This window comes from Meriones unguiculatus, chromosome 10, assembly GCF_030254825.1.
Source record: "Meriones unguiculatus strain TT.TT164.6M chromosome 10, Bangor_MerUng_6.1, whole genome shotgun sequence".
NCBI lineage: Eukaryota > Metazoa > Chordata > Mammalia > Rodentia > Muridae > Meriones > Meriones unguiculatus.
This window is the reverse complement of record NC_083358.1, coordinates 89,816,436-89,842,900: the sequence shown is the minus strand read 5'-3', so window position 1 is coordinate 89,842,900 and position 26,465 is coordinate 89,816,436. Positions and strand designations below refer to the sequence as shown.

At 40.7% G+C, this 26,465-nt stretch overlaps 1 protein-coding gene across 1 annotated transcript in view; it reads right to left on the bottom strand.

Moving 5' to 3' along the window:
- Slc30a7 (solute carrier family 30 member 7) overlaps window positions 1-26,465 on the bottom strand; it is a 69,908-nt gene that overhangs the window by 16,328 nt on the left and 27,115 nt on the right. The window contains exons 7-8 of the mRNA XM_021642703.2: window positions 24,747-24,797; window positions 21,763-21,898 (exon numbers count right to left, since the gene is read on the bottom strand). Of these exons, the coding sequence (XP_021498378.1) occupies window positions 21,763-21,898; window positions 24,747-24,797 (187 nt within the window). The remainder of the gene's footprint in view (window positions 1-21,762; window positions 21,899-24,746; window positions 24,798-26,465) is intronic.

Sequence of the window (26,465 nt, the reverse complement as noted above, 5' to 3'; positions counted from 1 at the left end):
TTTGGACACAGCTGCCGGAGGGTAGGGACCACAGGAACTCATGCCTGTGAACCCTCAGCATCTCAGAAGAGTGGAAGTGGGACCGTGCCTTAAGGATTCATGATATTTCTAAGAGAAGAGAAAAGGAACTACTAATGCAGACCAGAAGGAACAAGGGCGATGTCTTGCTCACCATCATATTCACAACTGTGCCTAAAGGACTAATGATATTTCTGACAGATGAGAAGGAAGAGGAAATACTAATGCAGACCAAAAGGAACAGAGGCATTGCTTGCTCACCATCATATTCCCAAGGAGGCCTAGTAAAGTGCTGGTCACCAAGTATGCCCGTGATAAGTGTTGGCTGAATGACTGAAAGATACACAGATACCAGGCATTTTAGAATCTAGATTAAAGAAAAGAAAAGGACACAGAAAAAGAATTAGAAGTCTATTCCTCAACTTTTAAGTATAGAGTGATTTTTGAATAAAGAAGAATGGCATGGGAACAAAGACTGGAGAGTTAAACAGGCAGAAATAACTGGTATCTTACAATATAGCAAAACACAGAATGACAGCCAGGTTGAGGACAAGCCTAAATTATTTAATGGAGACAAGGTAGCAGTAAGGATGACAATTTCAATGTGGGCAGGAGTTTCAGTCATATTTAAGTAAAGAAAAAAATTTGTTTAGTAAGGTAGCAATAAGAACCAAGAATTAAATATCATCTGTGAGCCCTTCTTAACCCGTATAGCCTTTGTGCTCTATGAATTAATACGCTGCCCTGATGCTACACCCAAGATAGTTGTTAATTAGTTCTTCCTACTCCATTGGCACAGTGATTTCAGAGCTCTTACCTGGTCTATTAGTCTAGCCTTCTATGTGTTCCTTGGCATCTGATCTTACAGCCTTCTAGGCTAGTTGGTAGGCAGCTTCAAAGATGGCTCCCAAACTAGTACTGAAATGTTGCCTCCTGATTAACTTTAACACTTTGGCCTCTGACATAGCTGACACTTGCCACCCCACAGCTGCCATACTGTGAGCTCTTTAACCAAGAGGATCATGGGCCAAGGGAAGAAGGGACCCCTCTGCTGTGGAGCTAGAATCTAGTTCACTAGCCCCAAAGAACAGAAGATTGTCAGCAACAGCTTGAGGGAGCCTAGAAGTGTCTTCTTCCTCAGCTGACCTCTGCAAGACTCCAGCCTGGGCTGACAACTTGATTGCTGCCTTGTGAGAACTCTCTGCCATGCCCACAGCCTCCTGAGCTACAAAGACTAGATGATAATAATGCATGCTAGCCACTATGGAAGAAACACAAACAGATGGCCGACATATGAAACAGTACAATGTGCTTTCCAGGACACATTTCAGAAGTGATTAGGTCAGAGAAGGTTGGAAGAAAAAAAAACAACTCCAGATAGAATTAAGGAGTTTGAGAGTTAAGAATTTGGCTACTAACTTAGCCACCTAAACTGTAGAGCAACAACTGTTTCTATCTATGGTACATACTATTAAGAAGTAGGCGAAGGTTCCTTGGGTAAAATAAAGGAGTTGGGAAAAAAGAAATGAAGTGACTAAAGTACAATTAATCCATTTTTTTTTCCTGCCTTCATTTTCATTTCTCAAGAAGAAGAAGGGTAAGTCAGAAAAAGCTTTACCTACTGAAAAGGTCAACTACTTCCTCTTCTGTTGTGCCCTTCTAAGAAAGCTGGGATGGCTGTTACATTACCGCAAGCACCTCACCTCAGCACACAGACATTCCAAACAACAATCTGAAAGGTGTCAGAATGCTCGCCGTAGGGGCTGTAGTAGTACACCCAACTGCTGGGGAAACAGTGCTTGCTCACTCACAGGGGGAGATACAGTTCCGAGCCAAGGTCATGTTCCAAGTGCTGAAGATGTAAAAGAAGTCTGTAGCAGCTCCTGCTTTTGCCTTTTAAAATCGTGTTTAGCTCAGGAGTTTCTGCCCATATTTTTCTGATTAACTATCATAATGGGGAATCATAAAATTGATTTTAGCATGGATCTATCTAGCCACAATGAAAGGATATGGAGGAAAAGACAAGCTTAGCAAATTCCTGACTGAGCTAAGACTTAGAGCTGCATCCAAACCATGCAGGAAAAGTAAAAGTAAGCATGTGGAAACAATTAGAGGCTCGCTTCTGGTTGACTAACTCAATTCTAGCTTTCACAACTGAATGCTATTTTCCTATCATAAATGACAAGGGATGACTCATCAGGCATGAATTTACCAGTAAAACAAAGTAATGGTTTCATTCTTCAAAAGCTGAACATAAATCTATAATCATACAATAAACATCAAATTAATTTCAAAGCCTTATAGCAGGTTAAATGAGCAACATTTACTCTTTCCTGCAAGTAACTTTGCAATAAAAATTCAAGTTTTACTTCAGATACTGCTTTTAGGGTAAGATTTTCATCACATTTCAACAGTAAATTAGATAATCTAGCAGAAACTATAAATAATGTAAATAAGATATTGAGGTTGGTGAGATGGCTCAGCAATTAGGAACACTTGCTGCTCATGCAGAATGAGCAGAACTGAGTTTAGCTCCCAGCATTCACATCCTGCAACTCACATCTGTCTGGGATCCATGGACACTCACATGGATGTGCACATAACACAGACACGCTTAGACACATTTTAATAAAAGTAAGTCAGTGGAGCTAGAGAGATGGCACAAAAGTTAAGAGCACTTGGTACTCTTGTTGAAGACCAGCACCAGTTCCTGCACAGCGCTTCACAACCCTGTTATGAAACTCTAGCCGACACACTGTCCTCTTCCGGCCTCCTTGGGCCCCAGGCATGCATGTGGAACATGTAGGCAAACATTCACACACTTAAAAATAAAAATAAAGAAATCTAAATCTTTCTTTAAAGGCATGCACATTATGAAAACCTGCAAAGAACGATCAGAGTTGTTTGTTCTTAATTAGTTAAAAACCTAATTTAAAACCTCAGAGTTTACGTAATTAAGTCTGAGAACAAATATCTAGCGATAATTAAAACACAATTCAGTGATTTCAGCACTTGGGAAGGTGCGGCAGGTGAATCTCTATGCATTCAAGGGAGACCCTGTTTCGGAGGGGAGGAGACGGGAGGGGAGGGCAGAGGAGGGGAAGGAAGGGAGGCAGGCAGAAAAGAATGAAAGCTCCTCAAACCCATATATATATATATATTTTTTTTCAGGGTTTCTCTGTGTAGCCCTGGCTGTCCTAGACTCACAGGCTGGCTTCAAACTCACAGAGATCCATCTGTCTCCAACTCCCAAGTGCTGGGGCTAAAGGTGTATGCCACTGCTCCTGGCTACCCATATGATTCTTGAGGCAACCCTGTGAATTGGTTTATTTAGTGAATGCTTCCTCCTCATTATTAAGAGTTCTTACAATCCATAAGCATGGAGAGAAGAGAAATGAAAAATTTAAATTAATGTAAATCTGAAGGTCAAGTGTTTCTTTCCACTATCCTCTAAAAGACTAAAAAAGCTCTGTGTGTACGTGTGTGCGTATGAAGCGTGCACCATGTGCAGGGCCGGTGCTCACAGGCCAGAAGAGAGTGCTGGAGATCCTGGAACTGGAGTTACAGGTAATGGGACCTCTGCAAGAACAGCAAGTCCTCTTAACTAGTGAGCCATCTCCCTACCCCCATTCAAAAACTTTTAATGGGCAAAAGAAGACAAGGACATCTGATCTCTAATAGTATTGCAAGGTACATTTAGATACGTGGTGGCATGTAAACAAGTACAATCAGTCCATGGTCGTGGATGACTACTATTAATCTTGAACTTCATAAACCTAGTGGGGAACAGATCTCTCAAACGGCCCCACCTAGGAATGTGGAGCACGTGTACCTATGCTAGGCTTCTGGAGCCTGTGGTCTAGATCAGTGCACAATACAGTGTGCGCTGCTTACTCAGTGAGGAGGGCAATAACAGACGCTACGGAGCCCCCACAGTCAGGAAGAGGTTGCCCCTTTCTCTAAGCTTCTGGGACATAGTTATAACACTTCGTGTATTTGCTCTCTGGAACAAAAAAAAAAATATATCAGCGTACAACATCAAATTAGTAAAAAATAGTATTTTTTATTTATATAGCACTTAACAGTTTTTAAGGGGATTTCATAAAAATTGTCAAATTTCATCTTCACAACAGCCCAAAATAACCTCAAGAAAATGCTGGGATCACAGCATCTCCGTTGAAGGCAAGACTGCGGGGATCACTGAGACTGAACTCTACTGATGGAAAACCAACTCTAAGGGGTTAAAACAACTGTGGATTGTTATAGCTGGTAAGAAGCTGTTAGTGACACGAGGCCAAGACTCAAGCTTTGGAACAGCTTGCAGCTTTTCTCCAGTTAGGTCTCCTAGGGTCAAGCGCTGATTTCAGAAGCTGCACATTTGCTAGAAGTAAGGCTCACATATGAAGTAAGAAGCAAAGAAATCTATTTTTAATTCATTCCTTAAAAGTAAGAAACTACCCTGAATGTGTATAAGAGAATTTCAAAGCGGGTTTCTAATTTCGACACTGTACTAGATGCTGGTTCCCTGGAACCAGGAGTTGTGGAGGTACAGGTGAAAATTAAGCAAGAGGACAAAGTAATCTTAATGCAAACTGTACCTAGAAGTATATAATTTTAAACTACCCATAGATTAATAACAACAAACATTAAAACTGAAGAAATAAAGGTCATCCTTTTCTTCTTGCAGGAAGCAAAGGAAGAACATGCCAGTATGTTTTCTACCCTTTAAATTTTGTTTATTTTTTCCAAAGGCTAAAACTGTTAACGATTCTCAGGTCAAAGGAAAATCAAGGGACCACCGAGACTCTCAGGAGGCAAAGGCATTTGCTTGCAAGCCCAGCAAACGCACATAAAACTTTTCAAAGTTGTCCTCTGAATTCCATATTCACAGTGACACACTTACCTCACACACATTACAAAAATACACAATAATACTGAAATTTACAGAAAAAGGATATTAAAATGTATTTAGTCTCACCTTAAATATCTTCCCTTCTGTCTCCCTAGAGGAAGTTATATATACTTTGTTTTTTTCCCCTCTAATGTTTCTCTTCCAAGATACGTAGATTATGCTTGTTAGTTTCCTTCTTATTTAGTGCCTGCAGAGCTCTCACAGAATGTATACTCTATATCTTTATATCACATGGCAATAGTCAGTGCTTCTCAGGGAATATCTTGTTCTCAGAATACTGTATCTTAGAAATCAGACCACATCACCAGACATTATCTATATTCTTTTGTTTTTAGAACTCCCTTGCACACATCTTCCTTACTAACAAATATCTATGCTATTTCTAATATTTTGCTATTAGAAACACAGCCACAAGAATAACTTTATGAATATGTCCTTTTATATTTTTGCTAATTTATCTCGGGGATATATCCTTAAGTGTGGAATTGCTTGATTACATACATGCCAGTATTGCAACATTTCTATGTACACTAACAATTCTTATTCCTATCATCAGTACATTAAAAGGCCTATTCTGCCCATATTCTTACCACAAGACTGCAAGTTTATCCTGATTAATGAGGCATGCTGTCTTAGTTGCAGTTTGAATCTGTCTTCTTGTCGCTGCTGCCATTGTTGCTGTTTTCTGGGTGGGACTGAACTATTTTCCTAAGTCCTTTGTAGGCTGAGGAGACAGTTCAACATCTCCAGGGCAAGCCTGAGACCCGAGTTCATTTCCGAGGTCCAACAAAATAAAAAGGCAGGTGTGGCGGTGCCACCTGCAGTTCCAAGGCCAAGGAGGCAGAGGCAGGCAGATTCCAGACTGGCTTGCTGGCCAGTCAGCTTAGCCTATCCAGACCTGTGTCTAAGAAAAAATGAGGCCGCCAGCTACCCTCATACACACGTGTACATATGCATCCAAACTCACAGGAATATGTAGACATGAGCACGTGCACAGACAAACTTATCATTTGTAGCATATTTTTTCCATGAACTAAATAAACTTACATTTCTGCCTATTTTTCCGTGTTAGTCTTTTACATTTTTTTTCTGGCATACTGGAGATTAACCCCAGGCTTCAGACATATGAAGCAAGTACTCCACCAGTGAGCTACATACATGGCTCCTAGTTTAGTTCTTATTCTTAGAGGCTGTCTCTACTCCAGTCGTATTTTTCCAGGTTAATTATGCCTTCTGGCTTTCCTTTTAAGCTGTTCCCTTTGCTAAATTTTTATTTATTAATTTTATTATATTTAATTTATTTATTCTGTGTGTATGTGTGTGGCTGGTCAGAGGTCAACTTATGAGGGTTGGATCTTTTTTTTTTTTTTTTTTTTTTTTTTTTTTTTTTTTTTACCATGGACATCCCAGGATGGAACTCGGGTTCTCAGGCCTGCTGAGAAGGGCCTTTACCAGCTGAACCATCATGGCCCCCTCTCCCCACTACAATTCAACTCACTCACAATTCCCTTTTAGGTCTGAGCCACAGCCATCGCTAGCACTCTCATGTGGCTAAGTCATCCAGCCATGGCTTCTTCTCATACTAATACGGTTTACACCTTACTGTTATAGTTCAAAGTCACTGACAGTTTCTCCAGGTCTAGAATGTAAGATACAATTCCAAGGGCACCTTTTTCCACAAGGCAATGGCACTGTCAAAAGGTATGAATCTGGGGTGTTGCATTTCCACAGTACATGCGTTCTGCTTCTAGACTCGCTGATCTGCTTCCTAAGTTAACCTGCTTTTTCAGGCAAGATTAGTTTTAGTTATAAAGATCATATTTTATTACTTTGCAGAGTTTTCTTAGCTCTTGTGCTTGTTTTCCCTTACCAACTTTACAGTCAGCTTTTATTAACTCTTCTCCAGACAGGACAGAAGAAAACATAGAAAGACCTAATAGAATGTTTATTATTAGACATTTCAAATGTGTAAATAAGCATAAGAACTATAGGTGTATTTGTGATGTTGATTCTCTGAAAGTGTTGCAGGCTCAGCTCAAGTTTACTTTTGTGGGTTTTAGAACTGTTAATCATCCCATGTAATTTTTAGATATTTTATCTTCATATTACCTTTGTTGTTGCTATTGAAAAGGTTTCTTTTCTTTAGTTTTAACATTCAGTTTTCTTTTTCAGTGCTGGGAATTGAACCTAAAGCTTTCCTCATGCTAGAAACTTACTCAATAACTAAGCTATATACTCGACTTGTTTTGAGTTCCTCCTTAAGTCTTCTGTTTCTCTCAATGGTGGATTGTGACCTGGAAGTATAAGGAAAATAAACCTTTCCTACTCAGGTTGCTTTTGGTTATAGTGTTTCAACATAGCAAAAGAAATGAAAGTAGAAAACAGGTAGGAATGAATGTGTCTAATATTAACAATGATAGTAGCTTTAGGACTGTGATGTATATAACTAATGTTAAGGTGACAGTCACTGATTTGCATATTGAGTCTTTTTTTTTTTAATCAAAAATGGGTAATCAAGTCCAGTAGAGTGGTTCACACCTGTAAGTCTAACATTTGGTGGACACAAGAGGATGAGAAGCCATCTGGATTAGAGTGAATTCTAGGCCAGCTTGGGCTACAAAGTAACACTGTCTCAAAAGCAAACCACACAAAAACAAAGGAAGAAAAGAAAGGAGAAAGGGAGGAAGTGCTCAATAACTGAGCAATATCCTCAGTCCCTTTATAACTTTGTATTTTGAGCCAGGATATCCAGGCTGGTTTTGAACTCACTATGTAGTCTAGGATGGAACGAAGGAGGGAAGAAGAGAGCTAGGAAAAAAGGAGAGGGAGGGAGGGAAGGATGGAAGGGACACTTCAGTTTTCAAATATCTCTTTGGCATATCTGGCAATGACTGAGTGGCTTCCTCGCTAATTGTTTAATGATAAATAGTGTGCATAAACTCTGTAATACTGAGTTAACTTTGCACTCTCAGAATGAATACAAATTACACATAATTTCCAGAATACTTTTTGAAAACAGCACTTAATGTTCTGAATTATAATTAATTTGCAATCGAATAAATATCAGACAATTCATAACTCTTGTAGCCTCAAAGTCACTTCACAAACTATAAATCTGAGGCCCCCAGGAATGGATTTGCCAATCACTACTGGCAGCTTTGACAAACACTGACGAATGATACCAATATGTTGACTTACTTCAATGAACCAGAGTCAACTAGTGCTGCAACAGGAAAACATCTTGAGACCATACAAACACCACACAGGAAAGTTCAGTGAACAGTGAGACCATGATAGAGACCCTGAGGAGAGCGTGGTATCCTGTGCTTTACTCTGCAATTCTACTTAGTTAGCCATACACCATCTGCCTTCATCCACACTGACTGGATATTAAGAAAACGAGAGAGAGAGAGAGTCACATACCTTTAAGTGACCCTTGGTTCACAGAGACTGACCCACCAACCAAAGAGCTTGCATGGGCCAGACTTAGACTCCTACACATATGTAGCAGATGTGCAGGTTGGTCATCATGTGTTTCCCCTAACAATGGCAGCAGGAGCTGTCTCTGACTCTGTTGCCTGCCGTTGGATCCCTTTCCCCTAGCAGGGAGTCATTGTCTGGCCTCAGTGGGAGATGATGTAGTTATTCCTGGAGTGACTTGAGGTGCCAGGGTGGGTTGAGACCCATGGGGGTCCTCCCCTTCTCTGAGGAGAGGATAGAATAGGGGGTACAGGGAGATGAGGGTAGACCTGGGAGAGGAGGAAGGGGGCTGGATAAGGCTGTAAAGTGATTAAATAAATAAAATTGAAAAAGAAATCTAGACTAAAACATAAAAGTGTCCCTCAGTGAGTCACTCAGATATATAATCCTTTATTCATAAGTGTGCAAACCTGTGACTTACTTCAATGCAGCAAAATATGATTAAGGCAAAGTCAACTGACAGATGTAACAAAGGCTCAAATAAGTTGATTTTTAGTTCCTCAAGGAAAAAACCCTGGGTATGCCCGACTTAATCTGAGCCAAGCCCTTAAAAGAGGGACTGGAGCACTGGTTGAGGTCAGCTGCTCCCCTGCTGACTTTGAAGAAGTAGGCCACTATGAGCTCAACAGCTGCAAGTTCAGGATTTCTGCTGACAACCACACACGCTTACAAGATGACCCTGAGCCTCAGATGAGGCCATAGCCCCAGCCAACACATTAGTTAGGGCTTTGTGAGGCCTGAGAGCACAGAAGCCAGCTAGGCTCTGCCCAGAATACTGCTCATGGAAACTGTGAGATAACTGACCAGCCTGGGGCAATTCAAGTCGTCAACAGTTCCCCACTCCTCCCTTCCTAATTCAGACCAAATAATACTACAGAAAACTGTGCCAGGATTTAAAATCTCTGGGGTAGAAAAAAAGAGAAAAAAATGAAATAATGCGATCTTATAATCCTTTAATAAAAGCAACAAATATAAGGTAGAGTTTTATGCTTTCTCCCTGATAATTCTTTTTTGTTGCTGTTTTTCATTTTCATTTTTATCACTTATTTATTCACTTTGTATCCCTGCTGTATCCCTCTCTTCTCCTCCCAATCCCACCCTCCCTCCCTCTTTTCCCCCTATGCCCCTCCCCTAGTCCACTGATGGGGAGGTCCTCCTCTCTTTCTATTTGACCCTAGCCTATCTGGTCTCATCAGGATTAGTTAGACTGTCTTCCTTTGTGGCCTGCCAAGGCTGCACCCCCAAGTGGAGGTGACCAGAGAGCCTGCCACTGAGTTTATGCCAGAGAAAGGCCCTGCTCCCCTTACTAGGGAACCCTCTTAGATACTGAGTGTAGGGCTACATCTGAGCCGGGGTTTTAGGTCCTCTCCATGCATTGTCCTTGGTTGGAGTACAATCTCTGCAGGGCTCCCAGGACTCAGGTTTTTGTTTTGTTTTGTTTTGTTTTGGCTGTGTTGGTCTCTTTGTGGAGCTCCTGTCCCACCAGGTCTTTCTACCTCCCCCTTCTTTCACAAAATTCCATGCCCTCTGACCAAAGTTTGGCTATGAGTCTCAGCATCTGCTTTGATACCTCAATCGGTAAGAGTCTTTCAGAGGCCCTCTGTGGTAGGCTCCTGTCTGTTCCCTATTTTCCCCTGCTTCTAATGTCTATTCCATTTGTCCTTCTGAATGAGGATTGAGCATCTTCCCTCGGGTCTTCCTTTCTGTTTAGCCTCTTTAGGAGTATAGTATATTTATCCTATGTTATATGGCTAATATCCACTTAGGGGTGAGTGTATACCATGTGTGTCTTTCTGCTTCTGGGTTACCTCACTCAGGATGATCTTTTCTAGTTCCCATCATTTGCCTGCAAATTTCATGACTTCCTTGCTTTTAATAGCTGAGTAGGATTCCATTGTGTAAATGTACCACAATTTCTGTATCCATTCTTTTGTGAGGGGCATCTAGATTCTTTCCAGCTCTGGCTATTACAAATAGAGCTGCTAAGAACATGGTTGAGCAAATGCCCTTGTTGTATACCTGAGCATGGAGCTCCAAGATGGCAGCGACCAATGCACACTGTTTCTGAAGGGCAGAATATCCAAAACTCCAAGACTGGTGAGTGGATGGGTGGCTGAAGCCAGAACATCGACTTAAGAGGCTTCCCAAGCTAGAGGGGACAACCTGTGAACTAGGACAGATTGGACCCAGGCCCCCGTGGACATCTCCGGGGCCTGAGAGTGGCAAATACTTGACCCCCTGCACTCTTGGCTGCACCTGCCTTTGCTCCACTTACCCTGACGGCTCAGCATCAGGGAGGCATAACACCAGGTACAGGGAGCTTCCTTACTCTAACAACCAACCAGGGGACCCAAATCTGAGAGTAGAAAATTGTGATAATTCTTAAGAGCGAGCAGTGGTCAGAAATGAGGAATTCTGGAGTTGGATTTGTATATTTCTATCTCATTAACCACCTCTCCTTTATCTGCCAGGTCCTGACAAAGAATGCATCACTCTTGAGAGAAGAATGAAACTTCTCTTAAAACAACAGTAAAACTCCGTACTTCTTGCAATGTCGTTTATTCGTTTATTTATGCAACACAGATCTTAAATAAAGCTGCCTCCTTTTCAAATGAGAAAGGCTGAGAGGACTGATTTTAAAATGTAAAAGCCTTGAATTTCAGGCTGCCATGGTTAGCATCAGGATCCTCATACAAAACAGTCTGCTGCGACAGTCAGGAAATCTCTTTCTGATAGTGAGAGCTTCCTGACCGTAGGTGCTGGCAAAGGGCAAGGAGGGAAGGGAAGCCAGATGGCTCACAGGCGACGGCGGCTCACTCCCTATCCAGAGGCAGTCTGCACCGTGACATACCAAAGGCAGAAGATGCAACTCATCAGACTGAGCCCCAAAATCAAGACATAGAAAATATCTCTGACAAATTGATAATCCCAGAGCATTGTCAGAAACTGACACAAGCCACTCCAGTGGAAACAAAATTCCATCATCGGCACCACTGAGGCAGCTTCCCTATGAATGAACCTGGGAAGAGATTTTCAAAGCTCAGATATTACTGTTCCATAATTTAGGGAATACTGAGCACTTGGGATGACTTAGCGGAAAAGGTTCCTTGCTGTTTCTCCTGATGCTTTATACTCTACTTTAATTTGGAAACAGTTTTATTCAAAACAAAAACAAACCCATCAAACCAAAGAAATTGACTTTTGTGAAGCACTGGACGTTCTTATGAAATAGTTACCACGTGAATGCCTTTAAAAAGTGTTGTGCCTAGATTTGCACACATTGCAAGTGAAATGCTGTCATGGGATAACCTTCTTATTTAAATTTACTACTTTTCAGCCTTTAGGCAAAAATCAAGTGTAAAAATTGAAAGACGAGTTTCTCACATGGAAAGCACTCTCTGACAGTGTGATCTGATCACCAGGGCTGTCAACAAAGATGAGCTTTGACAAGTCATACAGAAGTAATTTCCATAACTCCAATGAGCTGAATCTCAACTACAAAGGTTTGGATTAAAATATATTACACACACAGTTTAAGTTTCCAACACAAGTTACAAATAGGAAACCACAGCATGCAATCCTCCAACTGACAACAGCCTGCAACTGAATAGCTTCATAATGGAGTTATATAACTGAGTCTGTAACAGCAGGATTTTTAAAAACTTTTAACACTGATTAATATTGGCAGGCATGAGCACACAAAACATGAAACAAAAAAGGAAGGACTATGCAAATATTCATATAGTATACGTGATATGGATGCATCTCTAAGCAATGAATCCTGCTTCTTCCCCATACACAATGAAGCAGTCTGAGTACTCAGTCAGGAAATATTTCAATGCAATGCTTGAACAAGGTGTAACCTCTGACTTCCATATTTGCTATCATATGAAGATATCTAAGTTTTTAATAAACAGTAAACAGCAAAGATGCAATTCTTACATCCTTGCAGTTCACATCTGAAGGGCTTTGACTTTTTCTATTTAAATCTGTAACATCAGATTTCTTTGTTATTTAATAATCTCTGCCCTCTGGTTCTGAAAACTCACTTTACATCTCAGAGCAGTCTCTACTATGTCATCTCCTATTATCCTTGGCTTAAAACATGCTGGAAGTATCCTGTGTCATTTCATCACATAATCATAAAATTTAGAAAGGAGGGGATCCAAGATGGTGGCACTGGGAAGACCCTGTATTTGAGGAGCAGGACAGCAGTGACTGCACAGCAAGCAACAGACTGAACTCTGGGCCCTAAAACACCCGAAATTGTGTTTCCCAGTGAGAGGAGACTCCATGGTGTGGGAAGCAATCGGGTCCGTTCTCAGGTCACCCAGCTAAACCCCGGAACAGTTCCTTTGTCCAGCAGGCACTCAGCCGCAAACACAGAGCCACACACCTGTGTGCTTGATCACCATTCCAGATGGAACTGTGGGTACCACAACACCAGAGACTGGGATTTCCAGTCAAGAGAAAACCCTATGGTGAAGGAAGCGATAGGGACCGACCTCAGGTCACCCAGACAATCCCTGGAAAAGGACCCGGGGTCCAGCAGGCACTCAGCCGCCATCCCAGAGACCTGCCTACACGCCCAATTCACTGACCCACAAGAACCATGGGCCCCAGGGCACCTGAGAATGGGTTTCCCTGTCAGGAGGAAACCCCACAGTGATGGAAACATCAGGTCAGACCTCAGGACACTCAGCTGACCCAACCCACCTGAAAAGTTCTTAGGAAAAGTTCCCAGGTTCCTGCAAGCACTCAGTCGCCATCGCAGAGCCATTTGCCTGCGCCTGTGTGCTTTACTCACCGTCCCAGACATAACTATGGATCCCCAAACACCTCAGACTGGGTCTTCCTGTCAGGAGGAAAGCCCACAGTGGGGGAATCCTCAGATCTGACCTAAGGACACACAGCTCTGGAACAGCTCTGGGTTCTGGCAGGCTCCAGGCTCTAGCATCCTATCACAAGTGCTGTGCTCACCACTGATTACCACTTGGGTACTGGGGCACAGAGATCCAACCTCAGACCTACAGAAGCCTGGGATCCACAGGATCAGCCTCCAGACGCTGCTCCACAGTGCAACCAGCTATCCCTAGCTAAACTGACCAAACCACGGGCTCCCGGGTTCTTCAAGAGGGCTGTGTCCAGAAAACACAGTGTAAGAGCAGTGGAAGCAGCTCACTGAATTCAGAGCAAGAAACTCAGTGGCAAGGCAGCTGTCTCCAGGACTTATCCTACTGAGAGTTCAGCCCTGCTGGCTACCAATAACCACAGTTACCACACAGGTCCATACACCTGAGGTGAGCTGCGGCCGATTGGGGTGACCATAACCAAAAAGCTGAGGAGGCCTCCTTCAGGAACAACCAGCTTTGTGACAAGGGGATTTTCCCCACCCCAGGATTCCAGCAGGCACCAGAAACTAACAGCCAACACCTGAGACAGCCAGATGGGTAGAGGCCAGCATAAAAGCACAACCAATAAAAGCCAAAGTAATATGGCATCTCCAGAATCCAGTCATCCTAGGGGAAGTAGCCCTGGACACCCTAACATAAGTGAAATTCAAGAAGATGACCTTACATCTATGCTTATCAAGAGGACAATGGAGGAAACATATAAAATGCATAAAGAAATAGAGGAAGATAAAGTTAAACAGATTTGGGCCATCCATAAAAAATTACAGGAAGATGTAGCTAAATGGTTTGTGGCCTTCAGAGAAGAAATGATTAAATCACTGAAAGAAACAAAAGAGGAATGTTCAAACAAACAGGTGAAGGAGTTGAAGGAAAAAGAGGCAAATATAGACAGGTGAAGGAAATCAACAAAATGGTGCAAGATCTGAAGATAGAATTGGAAAAATTAAAGAAAACACAAATGGAGGAAATCATGGAAAGAACCTAGGGAAGACAACAGGAACTACAGAGGTAAGCATAACCAACAGACTACAAGAGATGGAAGAATCTCAAATATGAAAGATACAATGGAAGAAATCAATGTAGCCATCAAAGAAAATGTTAAATCTAAAAATTTCCTGACACAAACCATCCAAGAAATCTAAGACAACATGAAAAGACAAAACCTAAGAATAATAGGAATAGGGGAAAAAGAAGATTCCCGTCTGCAAGCCCCAGAAAGTATTTTCAACAAAATCATAGAAGAAAAAATCCCTAATTTAAAGGAGAGGACTGTAAGCAAACAAGAGGTCTACAGAGTACCTAATAAATCAGACCAGAAAAGGAAATCCTCCCGCCACATAATAATCAAAACAGTAAATATACAGAACAAAGAAAAATATTAAACGCTGCAAGAGAAAAAGGCCAAGTAACATATAATGGCAAACCCACCAGAATCACACCTGACTTCTCAACAGAGATTATGAAAGCCAGAAGGGCCTAGATGGAGATCATGCAGACCCTAAGAGAACACAGATGTCAGCCCAGGCTACTATACCCCACAAAACTCAGTCATCACAGATGGAGCCTCAAATGAAAACAAAACTCACTCCTGTACCGTGATCTATTAACCAAAACCTGCTCCTTCTTCATTCGCCAGGATACAATCCTATCCAGAAATAGCTAAGAAGAGGGTAGTTGTAACCCTGTGCATATACTAATAATTGAGGAATATTTAGAATCTTTCTCTCTTTCTCCCCCTTTCTCCTCTGTGTGTATGTATGTAGGTGTGTAGAGAGAAAAAAAAATGGAGGACTGGTGAGATGGCTCAGCCAAGGCTCGCAACCATAAATATAAGACAAAAAAAGGAAACGGAGAGTTTGCTGAAATTACAAATTTCTAAATATATCCATCATGGTTGATTAACAAAGGCAAAGACTGATTTATTCCTCTGTATAGTGTCCTTAGAACCTAGGAAAAGGTTATTCAATGAAAATTACTAAATGTTTTTTCAAAAGGTAGCATAACATAATAGACAATTAAACTGAAAATTCTTTAGCATTACTGAGTCATTTGGTTTCTTTCAATATTTCCAAAGGCCCTCTCTAACAACATTTCCTAACTAGGGTTCTTCATGTGAACCACACTCGACCAGTGTGAGGACTACATAGTTCCCCATGGGTAACACAGGCCCAGCACTTTTTAGATGCGCAGGTGCAAAGCGCTCATCACCTCTAAACAGATGCCTTATGGTACTGGGACCTTTCCCACAATACTAGTTGAGAAAGGGTGTTAGACTTAACAGGCAATCTTTATCTCTCAGTACAGTGGCTTTAGATATGATTTAAAAATATAACTCCTGGGTAACAGGGTTCAATTTGTTCAGTTTTATAACATGAAAAATTATACAAGCAGCAGTTAAAACTCTGATAGACTGTTTTCTTCTATCTCACATTACCCAAAGAATAGTTAATGTATCCACTTGAAAGCCAAACCACAAAGGAAATTGTTAGGGTACACCCAAAAACATTTCTGAAGAAGATAAAATGCCTACAATTTCTCATATATGACTATAAGACGGTAAGAGTAGCTTCCTACGTGTGTGTTTTTTTTGCTTATTATAAACCACAAATATTTAGAATCAATTACAATTTACCCAACCTGGAGTGGTAGTCAAATAATTTATGTATAAACAATAGTTGTGATCACTTACATGAAATGTCAACTGCATAACTTGTTTTTCTTCATGCACAGCCTTCTTATTTCTCACCTCTAGTTACAAACATTGCTTATCATTACTAAGCCTGTAAAATTTGTCTTGAAAACTTGAGTACTTTCCCCTCAATATAAGAAATAAAAGTATTATTTAAAAACTTCTTATAGCAAACAAAAGGACATTCTTTTGGTTACAAAGCTTTTATTTGTATATCTACATGATTATGTTTTTGTTTTTAATAAGCACAAAGCACAATAAGGATGCTAATGGGAAAAAACTGACAAAAAAAATCTAGCAGGCTTCAGAAAGACAACTGTAACAGCGTGCACTGCTGTGTCCTGTTACATATTTTCATTAAGCACAGCAAATTTTCTTTTTAAGTGGCTAATGCAATCAGGCTAAATCAATCTTTTAAAACTTGCAACGACACAACTAACTGATTATTTGGCTTTCTTCTTCCTTGCAATTTTCATACTCCTGGCAGAGAGGAAGGGAACAAACCACCGTAAACCTCACCCGAGGTTGATTTCCAGGAAATAAAATCCTTCTCTTACTGCTGCATCCCACCCACTGCTCTTTACTGGGAAACACAATTCATCACAGCACAAACCAGTTCTATCCATAAGCTCTTACTACGCTTTGGTTGTGACAGGCAATGCTGAGAGAAAACCAACTGTGGGAAATGACTTTCACGGTCAGAGGGAAAACTGAGTCTGGTCAGACAAGAAAGGACAGGGCAGGTTTCCAGAACACACCTTACCTAGGCAACACAACACAGAGAACATGGAAAAGAGAGGAAAGAAAAACATTTTTTCCCTGTTTTTCTTGAGACAGGTTTTGCTGTACTACCCGGCTGGCCTTAAACCTGAGGTCTGTTCCCTCGGCCTCCCAGGTGCTAGGATCACAGGTTCCTGTCACCATGCCCAGCACCTACAGGCTCAATACAATGCTAGGAAGTAAGCTTTGTGAGTGGATTGGTGCTTCCTTTATCCTACGATTGCTGACAGTGGCTCTATCATACACGGGCTTTAGGGAAAGGTAATACGAGTTGGTACTTTAGACAGTTTCGAATCTCTTAGGTAGGCTTCCGGGGCTTACTACTTCTTACTACTTCTATTTTAGGTCTCTAGTCACCCTGCATCCTCCCACTACACACATCACATCTCGCTTAAAGGTCAACTCCATCAAATCATTTGACCATCTAACCATTTGAATACCAGAGACGCATTCTTGGTCACTCCCCTTCAGTCCCTGAAGAGTTGAGCAACTGGCCTTTTACCTGTCACTTCTACTCCTTTCTTTCATTATTCTTGGTTTAAGTACCCCCACACAATCCATCCTTTGGTCTCTATAATGATGTTCTCGCTGACTAGACCTTAGACCTCGATTTTAAGCATGCCACATCTATTTTTATTTTATGTGTATGAGCGCTCTACCTGAATTTAAGTGCATCAATGTGGGTCCTAGGTGCTGCTGGTAATCCCATTTTTCCCTCTCTCTCTTACACATATACAATCATGGAGTATGATTTGCGCTGGTTAACAATTTATGAGTAGGGATTTATTCAGTTAATTTCCCTCTCTTATAATCCCTACCTTGTCCCCTGTTACAGCAGCACTCATCTGGCAAAACTGCACAGCTACCAAAGCCAATTCTTTGTATTATTCTATAACCAAGTAGCTAAATAAGACTACAGGAAATATACACCCATACTGATTGTTTTTATACAAAATTCATGACCACAAACCTCAAAGTGGGTCCTGGGTGCTGCCAGGCAATCACGCTTTCCCTTACAGGGAAAGGTTTTGAGAGGGAGCTGGCCCTGGGTATCCCCTCCCCAGGCTATCTCTTGATACTCTCTGACCGCTCTCCCCAGTGTCTGGTGTAAACGACCAATCACTCCAAGAGCGTTTGATGGGGTTGCTTATTCCTTTCTGTAGAAAACACTTTCTCCACAAAGCCTCTGGTTTGTTCACGCCTCTCCCACCTAAGTGCACTGTGCTGTGCATGTCCTCTTATCCACTTGTATAGCGGTTGCTTTATTGGCTCCTCCATGAGGGTAAGGTATCTGCTATGCAATCAACTGCCCAGTTGAGTAGGTACCACTATATTTGCCAAACGACTTTCAGATATTCTAAAGTTATCCACTGTCTTAAAGAGGTAAGATCACTACATAGTCAAAAGCCACATCATACATTTCAGTAATTAATTATATTATAACCAGGATGCCTTCCTTTTGTTTCATATATTAAGTATATGAAAACTAAAAATCTTTGGAAATTGACCAATAGGACACAAACGAAAATAAAAAGAAGTCGTACTTGTATAATTGTCTCACTGAGGCTGCTCAAAACACTATCCTGAAAAGGGAACTGATGCTACACCAGGATTAGGAGGGAGGAGCCAGGGACTATGCGGCATTTCCAGGGAGAAGGAAGGGGTGGTGTGGTGGCACTGCTGCCAGCCAACCTCTATCCTGTGACCTGAAACTCAGCTTTTTGTTAGCTGAGTGATGACAGCAATCCCATGCCAACATGCCCAGTGCCTACTGAGAGACTGCACCTGAGTACCTAACACAGCATCTCAAACCAGCAGTGGGCAGAACATGGTCACTGATATGCAGTGCCCTTCAAAAGGGAGGGGATACGTCTCTTCTTCAATCCCCTCTCAGTCACAACTTGTCCAGCCCAGGCAGGAGCTCTAGGCACTCCACAACCCCCATCCACCTAATCCCGGCCCACACAACCCACATCCAGGAGCAAATCTCACAGCTCTACACCATTTGCTGGCTTTATTCAGGTCTCTGCATTGAGAGATTTAGAACTAGCTTCTGTGCCCTTTCCCCTGTCCATTCTGGCATTTTCTGGATGGTCTACTTGTTCACGCTTGTATCCCTGGCAACCTGGCTCCAATTAAAATAGTTTCTTTTTTATCTTTTTCTTTCTTTCTTTTATTTTGCTCAATTAATTAGTTTATTGGAAACAGGATCTTACTATGTAGCACTGGCTGACCTGGAACTACGCTAACCTGAAATTCACAGAGATCTGCCTGCCTCTGCCTCCCAAGTGCTGGGAGTAAAGGGGTAACCATGCCCAGCTAAAAACTACTTTTTTAAAAAATTCAAATCAGAAGGCTGGAGAGACAGCTCTATAGCTAACAGCACTTGTTTCTCAGTTCCCACCACCCACCTGGTGGCTCACAAGTATCGAACATTCCAGTTCCAGGGGCTCCAACAAGCTCTTCAGACCTCCTGAAGGTACCAGGCATATATGCAGGTAAAACATGGTACACATGGTATACAGACAAACATGCAGGTAAAGCACTCGAACACATAAAATAAATTTAAGAAATACGAATCAGGGTAGGCGGCTGCAGATAAGTGGTGGGTGCTAGCATATCCACCCAGGCTTTGGCTTGGTCTCCAGCACCACAAAACAAAACATATGGACCAAGGGTCACTCTCTTATGATTTCCCACTGCACTTGAAATTAAATCTGCCCTCCAAGCCCTGTAATTTTCCCTGGTGTGTTTCTTCAGCTTCATCCCAAACCACTCTCCTCTTACATCCTGGGCTTCAGCCACACTGGCCTCCTTTAGAGTAGCTGTTTTTATCATTCGGCCCTTTTATCAGCAGTTCCCTAGGCAGGATAGCTCTCAGTGACAGTGAGATCTGCAGACTTCCCTTATCATTCAGTCTCAGCTGCCATCTCAGTGACCACCATGAGGTCCTATCTTAACTCTGGACAACACAAACAATCATTTCATAACGGGGTGTCTTAATCTATTGATTTGATTGCTTCTCCCCTGTGGTAAGATCAAATCAAAACAGCAGGGATCTCAGGGCTAATAAAAGGAGCTACTTGTTGAAGGCAGTTTATAAAAATTTTTAAAACTGTATATGACATCATGGTAAGATAAGTTTCTTATGGTGATGTATGCATTTATTTATTTTTTGTTTGTAGAATAAATGAATAAGAATTTCCAACCTGGAGTGAGAAAATACAATTTTTTTGGATGAAAAAAAGTCCAAGTTCTTCTGGTACCAATCAGAAGTGTACCAACTTCATTGCTAGGGGAACGCTACAGTCACTTTAAAACAGTAGGACACCAGTTTGCCCCACAGAGCTGCAGAGACACAGGGGCAGACTCTGGACAGAGGGCCAAATGCCTTGGAAGGGGAGTGTGGTAGAAGGTGACACAGAGAAGGACTTCACAGCTTGGGAGGCAAATCAAGAAAGGTTCCCTGGAGGAGTACTATTTGGATAAAGCTTCCTAGGAAGGATGTGGCGTTAGGGCACACACATCTGAGAGCTGAGGGAAAGGCTGTGTCATTAAACACAAGAAGAGTTTAGAGAGAGGAGATATAAATGGGAAGCAGAGAGTTCGTAGCATATTTAGGAAACCAAAAATAAGTGATTGTCACTGGAGAAGAGAGTGAATTTGAGAAGAGAGTGAATTGAGGTGGAGCAGGAGAGAGGGAAGGGGAGGTTAGTGAATAAACAATTATCAGGGAGTCTCATTAAGGATTTTGAATTTTATTCTGAGACAAAGAATCAAAGAAGAATAAGATAATTGCAGCATGTCACATAATCCTCATCAAAGAAATGTCACTGCTGCATAAGAAGTCTAGAAGAAGACAGAGAGGACAAAGAGGCCATCATAGTTTTCCAAGCAAACCACAGCAGCAGGGGCCAGAATTCCAGTGACAAAGAGTAGAGACAAAGCAAAGGGAATACTAATCGTACCTTAAAGAACCTCTAGGAGTAACTAAGACAAAATACACAACAAAACTAAATGCCACTCAAGGCACTAACAGCAAGACAGGAGGTTGTTACATCCAAGTTAATTCAGGCAAGTGTGGTAAGACCTCCAAAGGATAAGGAAAAGGCAGTCTGAGCTTTAGCAAGTCTTCCAGACAACACCTGCTTCCTTGTGCAAATAGTTAAGAGTAATCTGCATGTTTAAAATATATGTCCTATTTTTAGGGCAGAAACTGAAAAACAACCACTTCTAACTTTAGCACTGCAATTCCACTGCAATCTATTACATCAATCCTAGTCAACTCTGAGTAAGAAATAGTCTTACAGTCTCACTTCTTGTCAGTATCCATTCTCACTACAAAAACTTCTACAGGAAGCAGAGATATGCAGAAATGAGAATAATCCAACTGAGACATATTATAAAAATTTTTAAATAATTAATGCTCCAAGACAAAACAAAACAAAAAAAAAATACTTCTGTTTTTTTTAATCAAAAATGAAGCCAACAATGAGGTGTGTTTTAGGAAAAAGGACCTTGGATGATAATAATTACTACATGCTGCAGTGCAGAAAATAGTTATTATGGATGGACACCCTACATAGAATGCCTTCATAAAGCACTAGCATCATGGTCGGTGAGGAAAAGAATAATGAAACTATCATTCAAGATGGTTCTAGCAGAGGCAACACTGGTATTAAGAGTTTGACATTGTCAGATCTAGATATAAACCATAATCCTCTAGTTAATGTAGTTTACATTACCAATATTTTATTCAATAGATACACTGAATGATTTAAGATTTGAATTATGAACAAAGACTTAAGTATCAAAAACCAAAAGGAATGTTAAAACTCCAGGCAAGATATACATGGAACAATCTATGAAATGTAAAGATAACGATAATCTGCTCTGGAGATTTCTAAGCAGGTAGTTTTGTATTGCTTCCCTCTCACTTTAGTAATATACAGTAGTAACTCGCCACTTACCTTACAACTATAAGAATGGCTATGAGAATTGAACAGATAGGATCTGCTATCATCAACCCAAAATTTTGCATCATGATGGCAGAGGCAATGACACCAATACTCCCGAGTGTATCTGCTAGAATGTGTAAAAATACACCTAGAAAGAAACAAGTTGAAATTAGAATTGTAAAGTAGAAATATTTCTTAGGACTATACTCAAAATTCCATACATGTGAAAGAAAAGGCAGGAGGAGTACTGACTACTTAGAACCTACATGACAGAATATTTATGAACTGACATAACTGTTTTCATATTGACCAGTTTCAACATCTAACTGGTAGACTATACTGGATCATACTACAACAATAAAAATAAAGGATCAGAGAAGATTAATTTTCAAACGCTGTTCATGAGCATTCGCGTTTACTTTAAAAATAAAAAATTGTTCTGGGAAGGGAAGGGTGAAAAACACTGGTTAAGAAACCATTTTAATACTGAATACACGTATACACAGAGCCCTCTGCTGGTGATTAAAAGTATTGCTTTAGGACTAGGATTTCATATGAACCTTAAGTCTACTTAACCTGATATAACTATCCAAAAGCTTCACGACCTAAATCGGTTACTATCCCTCAGATTCACTATGCAAAAAAAGCGGTATTTGAACATTTTTAAATGACTAGAAAGTACTATTGTAGGACCATAAAAAAATCTCAACAAGGAAATTGTATACGCAGTTCTTTTTTAAAATACCCAAGACAATAACTCATTCAACATGTAGCTCTTTAATGAATAAAATTTACCACACAGCAAAACATCTGTAAACTTAAGTGTACTTTAATCAGAAAAAAGCCATTGGTTCTTCAGCACCATCACCTGCTCTACACGGGAACTGGTTAAGATGGCAGACATGTGACCAACTAAGAAATTCATGCCACATTCCCTGAACAATGAAAGGTAAGTGCATGCAGATTTAAAATAAAGAAAACTTCATAGCAGCTTAAAATCTGGACACTACTGAGTCCATTGAATCCTGACGTTTGCTGAGAAGAGACACTTCACCTGCCACTGTGTAACTCACAGCAGACTGCAGCAAATGGCACTGTGGCCTCGTGGCCCTATTCCTTTTTAAGCTGTGCAGACCAATCTGCAGAGTTTTTATCTCTGTGTGTGTGTAAATGTGTGTGCATACCACAGCACACATGCGGAGGGCACAGCAGAATTTATGGGAGTCAGTTCTCTCCTTCCATCCCAAGGGGCCTGAAGATTGAATGCAGGTTGTCAGGCTTGGCTGAAAGTGCCCTTACACAGTCACCTCACCAGCCCCAGAGTTGGTCTATAAGAAATGTTTCTTTGTTTGTCAAATAAAAATGAGATGCTTATTTCACTGGCAAATATTTATAAATAACCAGCTTCTCTATGGTGCCTTAAATACCAAAGAATAACATATATACATGTGTGTGTATGTAACATATATATAATATATATGTATGTATATAATATATATATGGATATAATATATATATATGTATCAAAACCACGTTACTTTCAAAAATAAAAAGGAAAAGGATGGATATAAATCAATACAATTGAAAATCCCTACATTACAAGCTCTCAAGAACGATAACATAGTTTTAAGCCTTTACATTCTCCAATCTGTGTTTTGGTAGGAACAGAAATAAAAATAGTTCTAAATAATGAAAAAAAGAGGAAAATAATTTGTTCTTTATATTCTTGAGATTGGAAAGTCCCTGCCTACATGTAATTTCATAGCCAGAAAGTGGGCTTTATTTGCACACATCATTAACTACTATTTTATAATAACTATTCATGAAAAAACTCACTAAAGAAACATATAAAGTATGTTTAACTCATATATAATAAAAACCATACAAAATTTGTAACACACCAATAATCAAACACCTCTAAAACTTGGTACACTAGAAACTGAACTGAGGCCAAGCAAACAGTTCAAAAACTGTATTTGCTCAAAATGCTCATATGTGAGTGTCTGTACCAGGCAGTAACAGCTGTCCTTCAGCCTCCTCCTGGCCTTCTTGAGATCCAGAAACTCATGTATTTCAGAAACACAAACTCATTTTCAGAATAGTTTGTACAAAAGATAATAAAAGTCTACATCAAGTTTTTTCCTCCCGTTTATGATGATTTTTCATAACTAAATATAAATTATTATCAAAGCTAAGATGGCACTTGATATATTTCATCAAAAATGTATAAACACTGTTTTAAAAAGCAATTCCAACGGAAAATTGATGACTAGAAGGCAGCCTAAGCCTTATGGTATAATAAACCCTTCAGTATAGAGAAACACAAAGGGCAAGAATTAGACCACGAAACAGTAGAGAAGAAACACGTGCAGGACAAGCTGGATCTAAAGCCAATAGAAAACCAGACCACAGTTGAGTTAAAAACAGCATGAAGCAGGGAGCTGGGACTTGGAAACCGTGACAATACTGTCTGGGGGAAACTGAGAAAGACTGGTTCACAAGCCTTTAAAGGAAACCACCAGAGTTCACAGACAGACTGGTTTTCTCTAGTTGCTGTTCAGGCTTCTGTTAGGGACCATTAATTGAAGAGGTACGACAAAGGTCTCACTGAATTTCAGTTTTAGCTCTAAATTTTCCTACAAGTTAAGACCACAGTGAACGTTATTCTTGGGAAAGCTGTAATAATCCTAGGAAAGCAAACATACCAACTTTGAGTCACTAGAGTCAGGTCTAGTACTTACCTTTAGCAGGGTCTTTCAATTTCTTGCCTTTTTAAAATTAAATCTGAGAAAAAAAGCCACATGACAAAATATTGCCAATATATTCAACTCAGAATGTGTGTGTGTGTGTGTGTGTGTGTGTGTGTAAATTTACTAGGAGGACTAACATCTAAACTATGACTACCGTGTACTAATTTTTCCTTAAAGGAGAACTCCAGACATCTGGGAACTAAGAAGCCAGTTTCATAAATCAAGAAACACAATTGCCTAACATACCTTGTAAAATCTGTCTGCTGGGTCCTGCTGTTTCTTTGAAGGATGGGCCATCTGTGGAGAATAAGGTAAGTTATTTTTAAAATATCTCTTCAATTCCTAATCCAAATGTTTGCAATTCAGAGTTCTTTTGGTCATCTATATGATGGAGATGTGAGTGTACAGTCATATTAGACCTATAAAATTATTTTTTAATTTAATCAAGTAATTGAATAGAGGTAAATTTAGTGAGGGCAATTTTAAAATGTAACAATCGTATAGAATATTCTAGAAATTATTGTACTAAAAATAAAAATCACAAGAAATTCAAAACATTATGAAAATCTAGCAATATTGTAATAATAAAATATCTTCTAATACTCTCACAATTGAAAAGTTCACAGAGAATGATTACTACTTAGTGTTTGAAGGCCATGAATGAAAACCAGGACTGACAGCGAGGTAACTGGACCAGAATCCACATGGCTGTACTACTGTTTACACAGACGACAGCCACTTTACTAAAATCCTGCCTTTTATCCCGTGAACCACCTGACGCACTGTCCCTTGTCCACAAGCACAAAAGCAAAGTTACTGCCACAGATGTGCCCTGCAGTCAAAGGACATAAAGGCTGTGTGCCACTGGCCTGGGGTGAGCTGCAAAAGATTTTACCTGGGCTGTCAACAAGTGAATACAAACTGTGAAAGTACATGGGCTCATTGCTAACTTACTTTGTGGGAAAGGATGAAGAGGAAAGCAGACAACTTAAATGACATAATCACATGCACCGCCAAGCATAATATAAAAATATTTTTTCAAAATTTTAGATCAGATATATTCAATAGGTAAATGTGTGTGTTTTGGGGGGTCATTCTCTTAGTAAAGTTCCTTTTCGAGAACACAAATAAAGATTTTCGTTATGATGAAGATAAAAAGTATGATAATTTCCATATGTAACTGTCTAGAAACTACTGATCAGTTTTGTAATGAAACAATACACAAACAGAAGTGGCAAAAGGTTCACAGCATTTGTGTAGAAGGATAATCAGGACACGAGGCAAGCTTTGTGAATATGAGTGCTGACTGCCTGCGGTCACTGGCTCAAGGTTGGCCCCACACCTGAGCACCACAGCAGTGAACCACACTGGAGAGTGCGGGCAACACTACAGCAGAGATACAAAAGCAGGAGGCAGCACAGGATAGAGAGGTATCATTCTACAGCACCCTCCTGAAAGATGCAGCTGCCCCGGAAAGCCAACTGACAGTCAAACACATAACCATTATTTACGTCCAGCTCCCAAGCAACTCACCAAGGTTCTGACCAGCCAAAGCAGTATGAGTGTCTCCATACCCAGGAAGTCCCAGGGCAAAACTGAGCCAATCAACTCATGCCTCTACAAAAGTGACCATCTATAGCTAAATTTCCAATGATTTGATTTAAAATGACTAGCCACCTAGCCTGGGCCAATGAAGCTTCCTCTTAGTCCCCCAATCAGAACAGAGATTAGCTCATCACTCCTGGGTCCCCTTTAAAAGTCCCTTCTCTCTTCTCTTCCCAGTCTCACCCTCCCTCCCTCCCTCTTCTCCCCCTATGCCCTTCAACAGTCCATTGATGGGGGAGGTCCTCCTCCCCTTCCCTCTGACCCTATCAGGTTTCATCAGGACTGGCTTGTCTTCCTCTGTGGCCTGGAAAGGCTGCATCCCAATGGGGGGGGAGGGAATCAAAGAGCGAGCCACTGAGT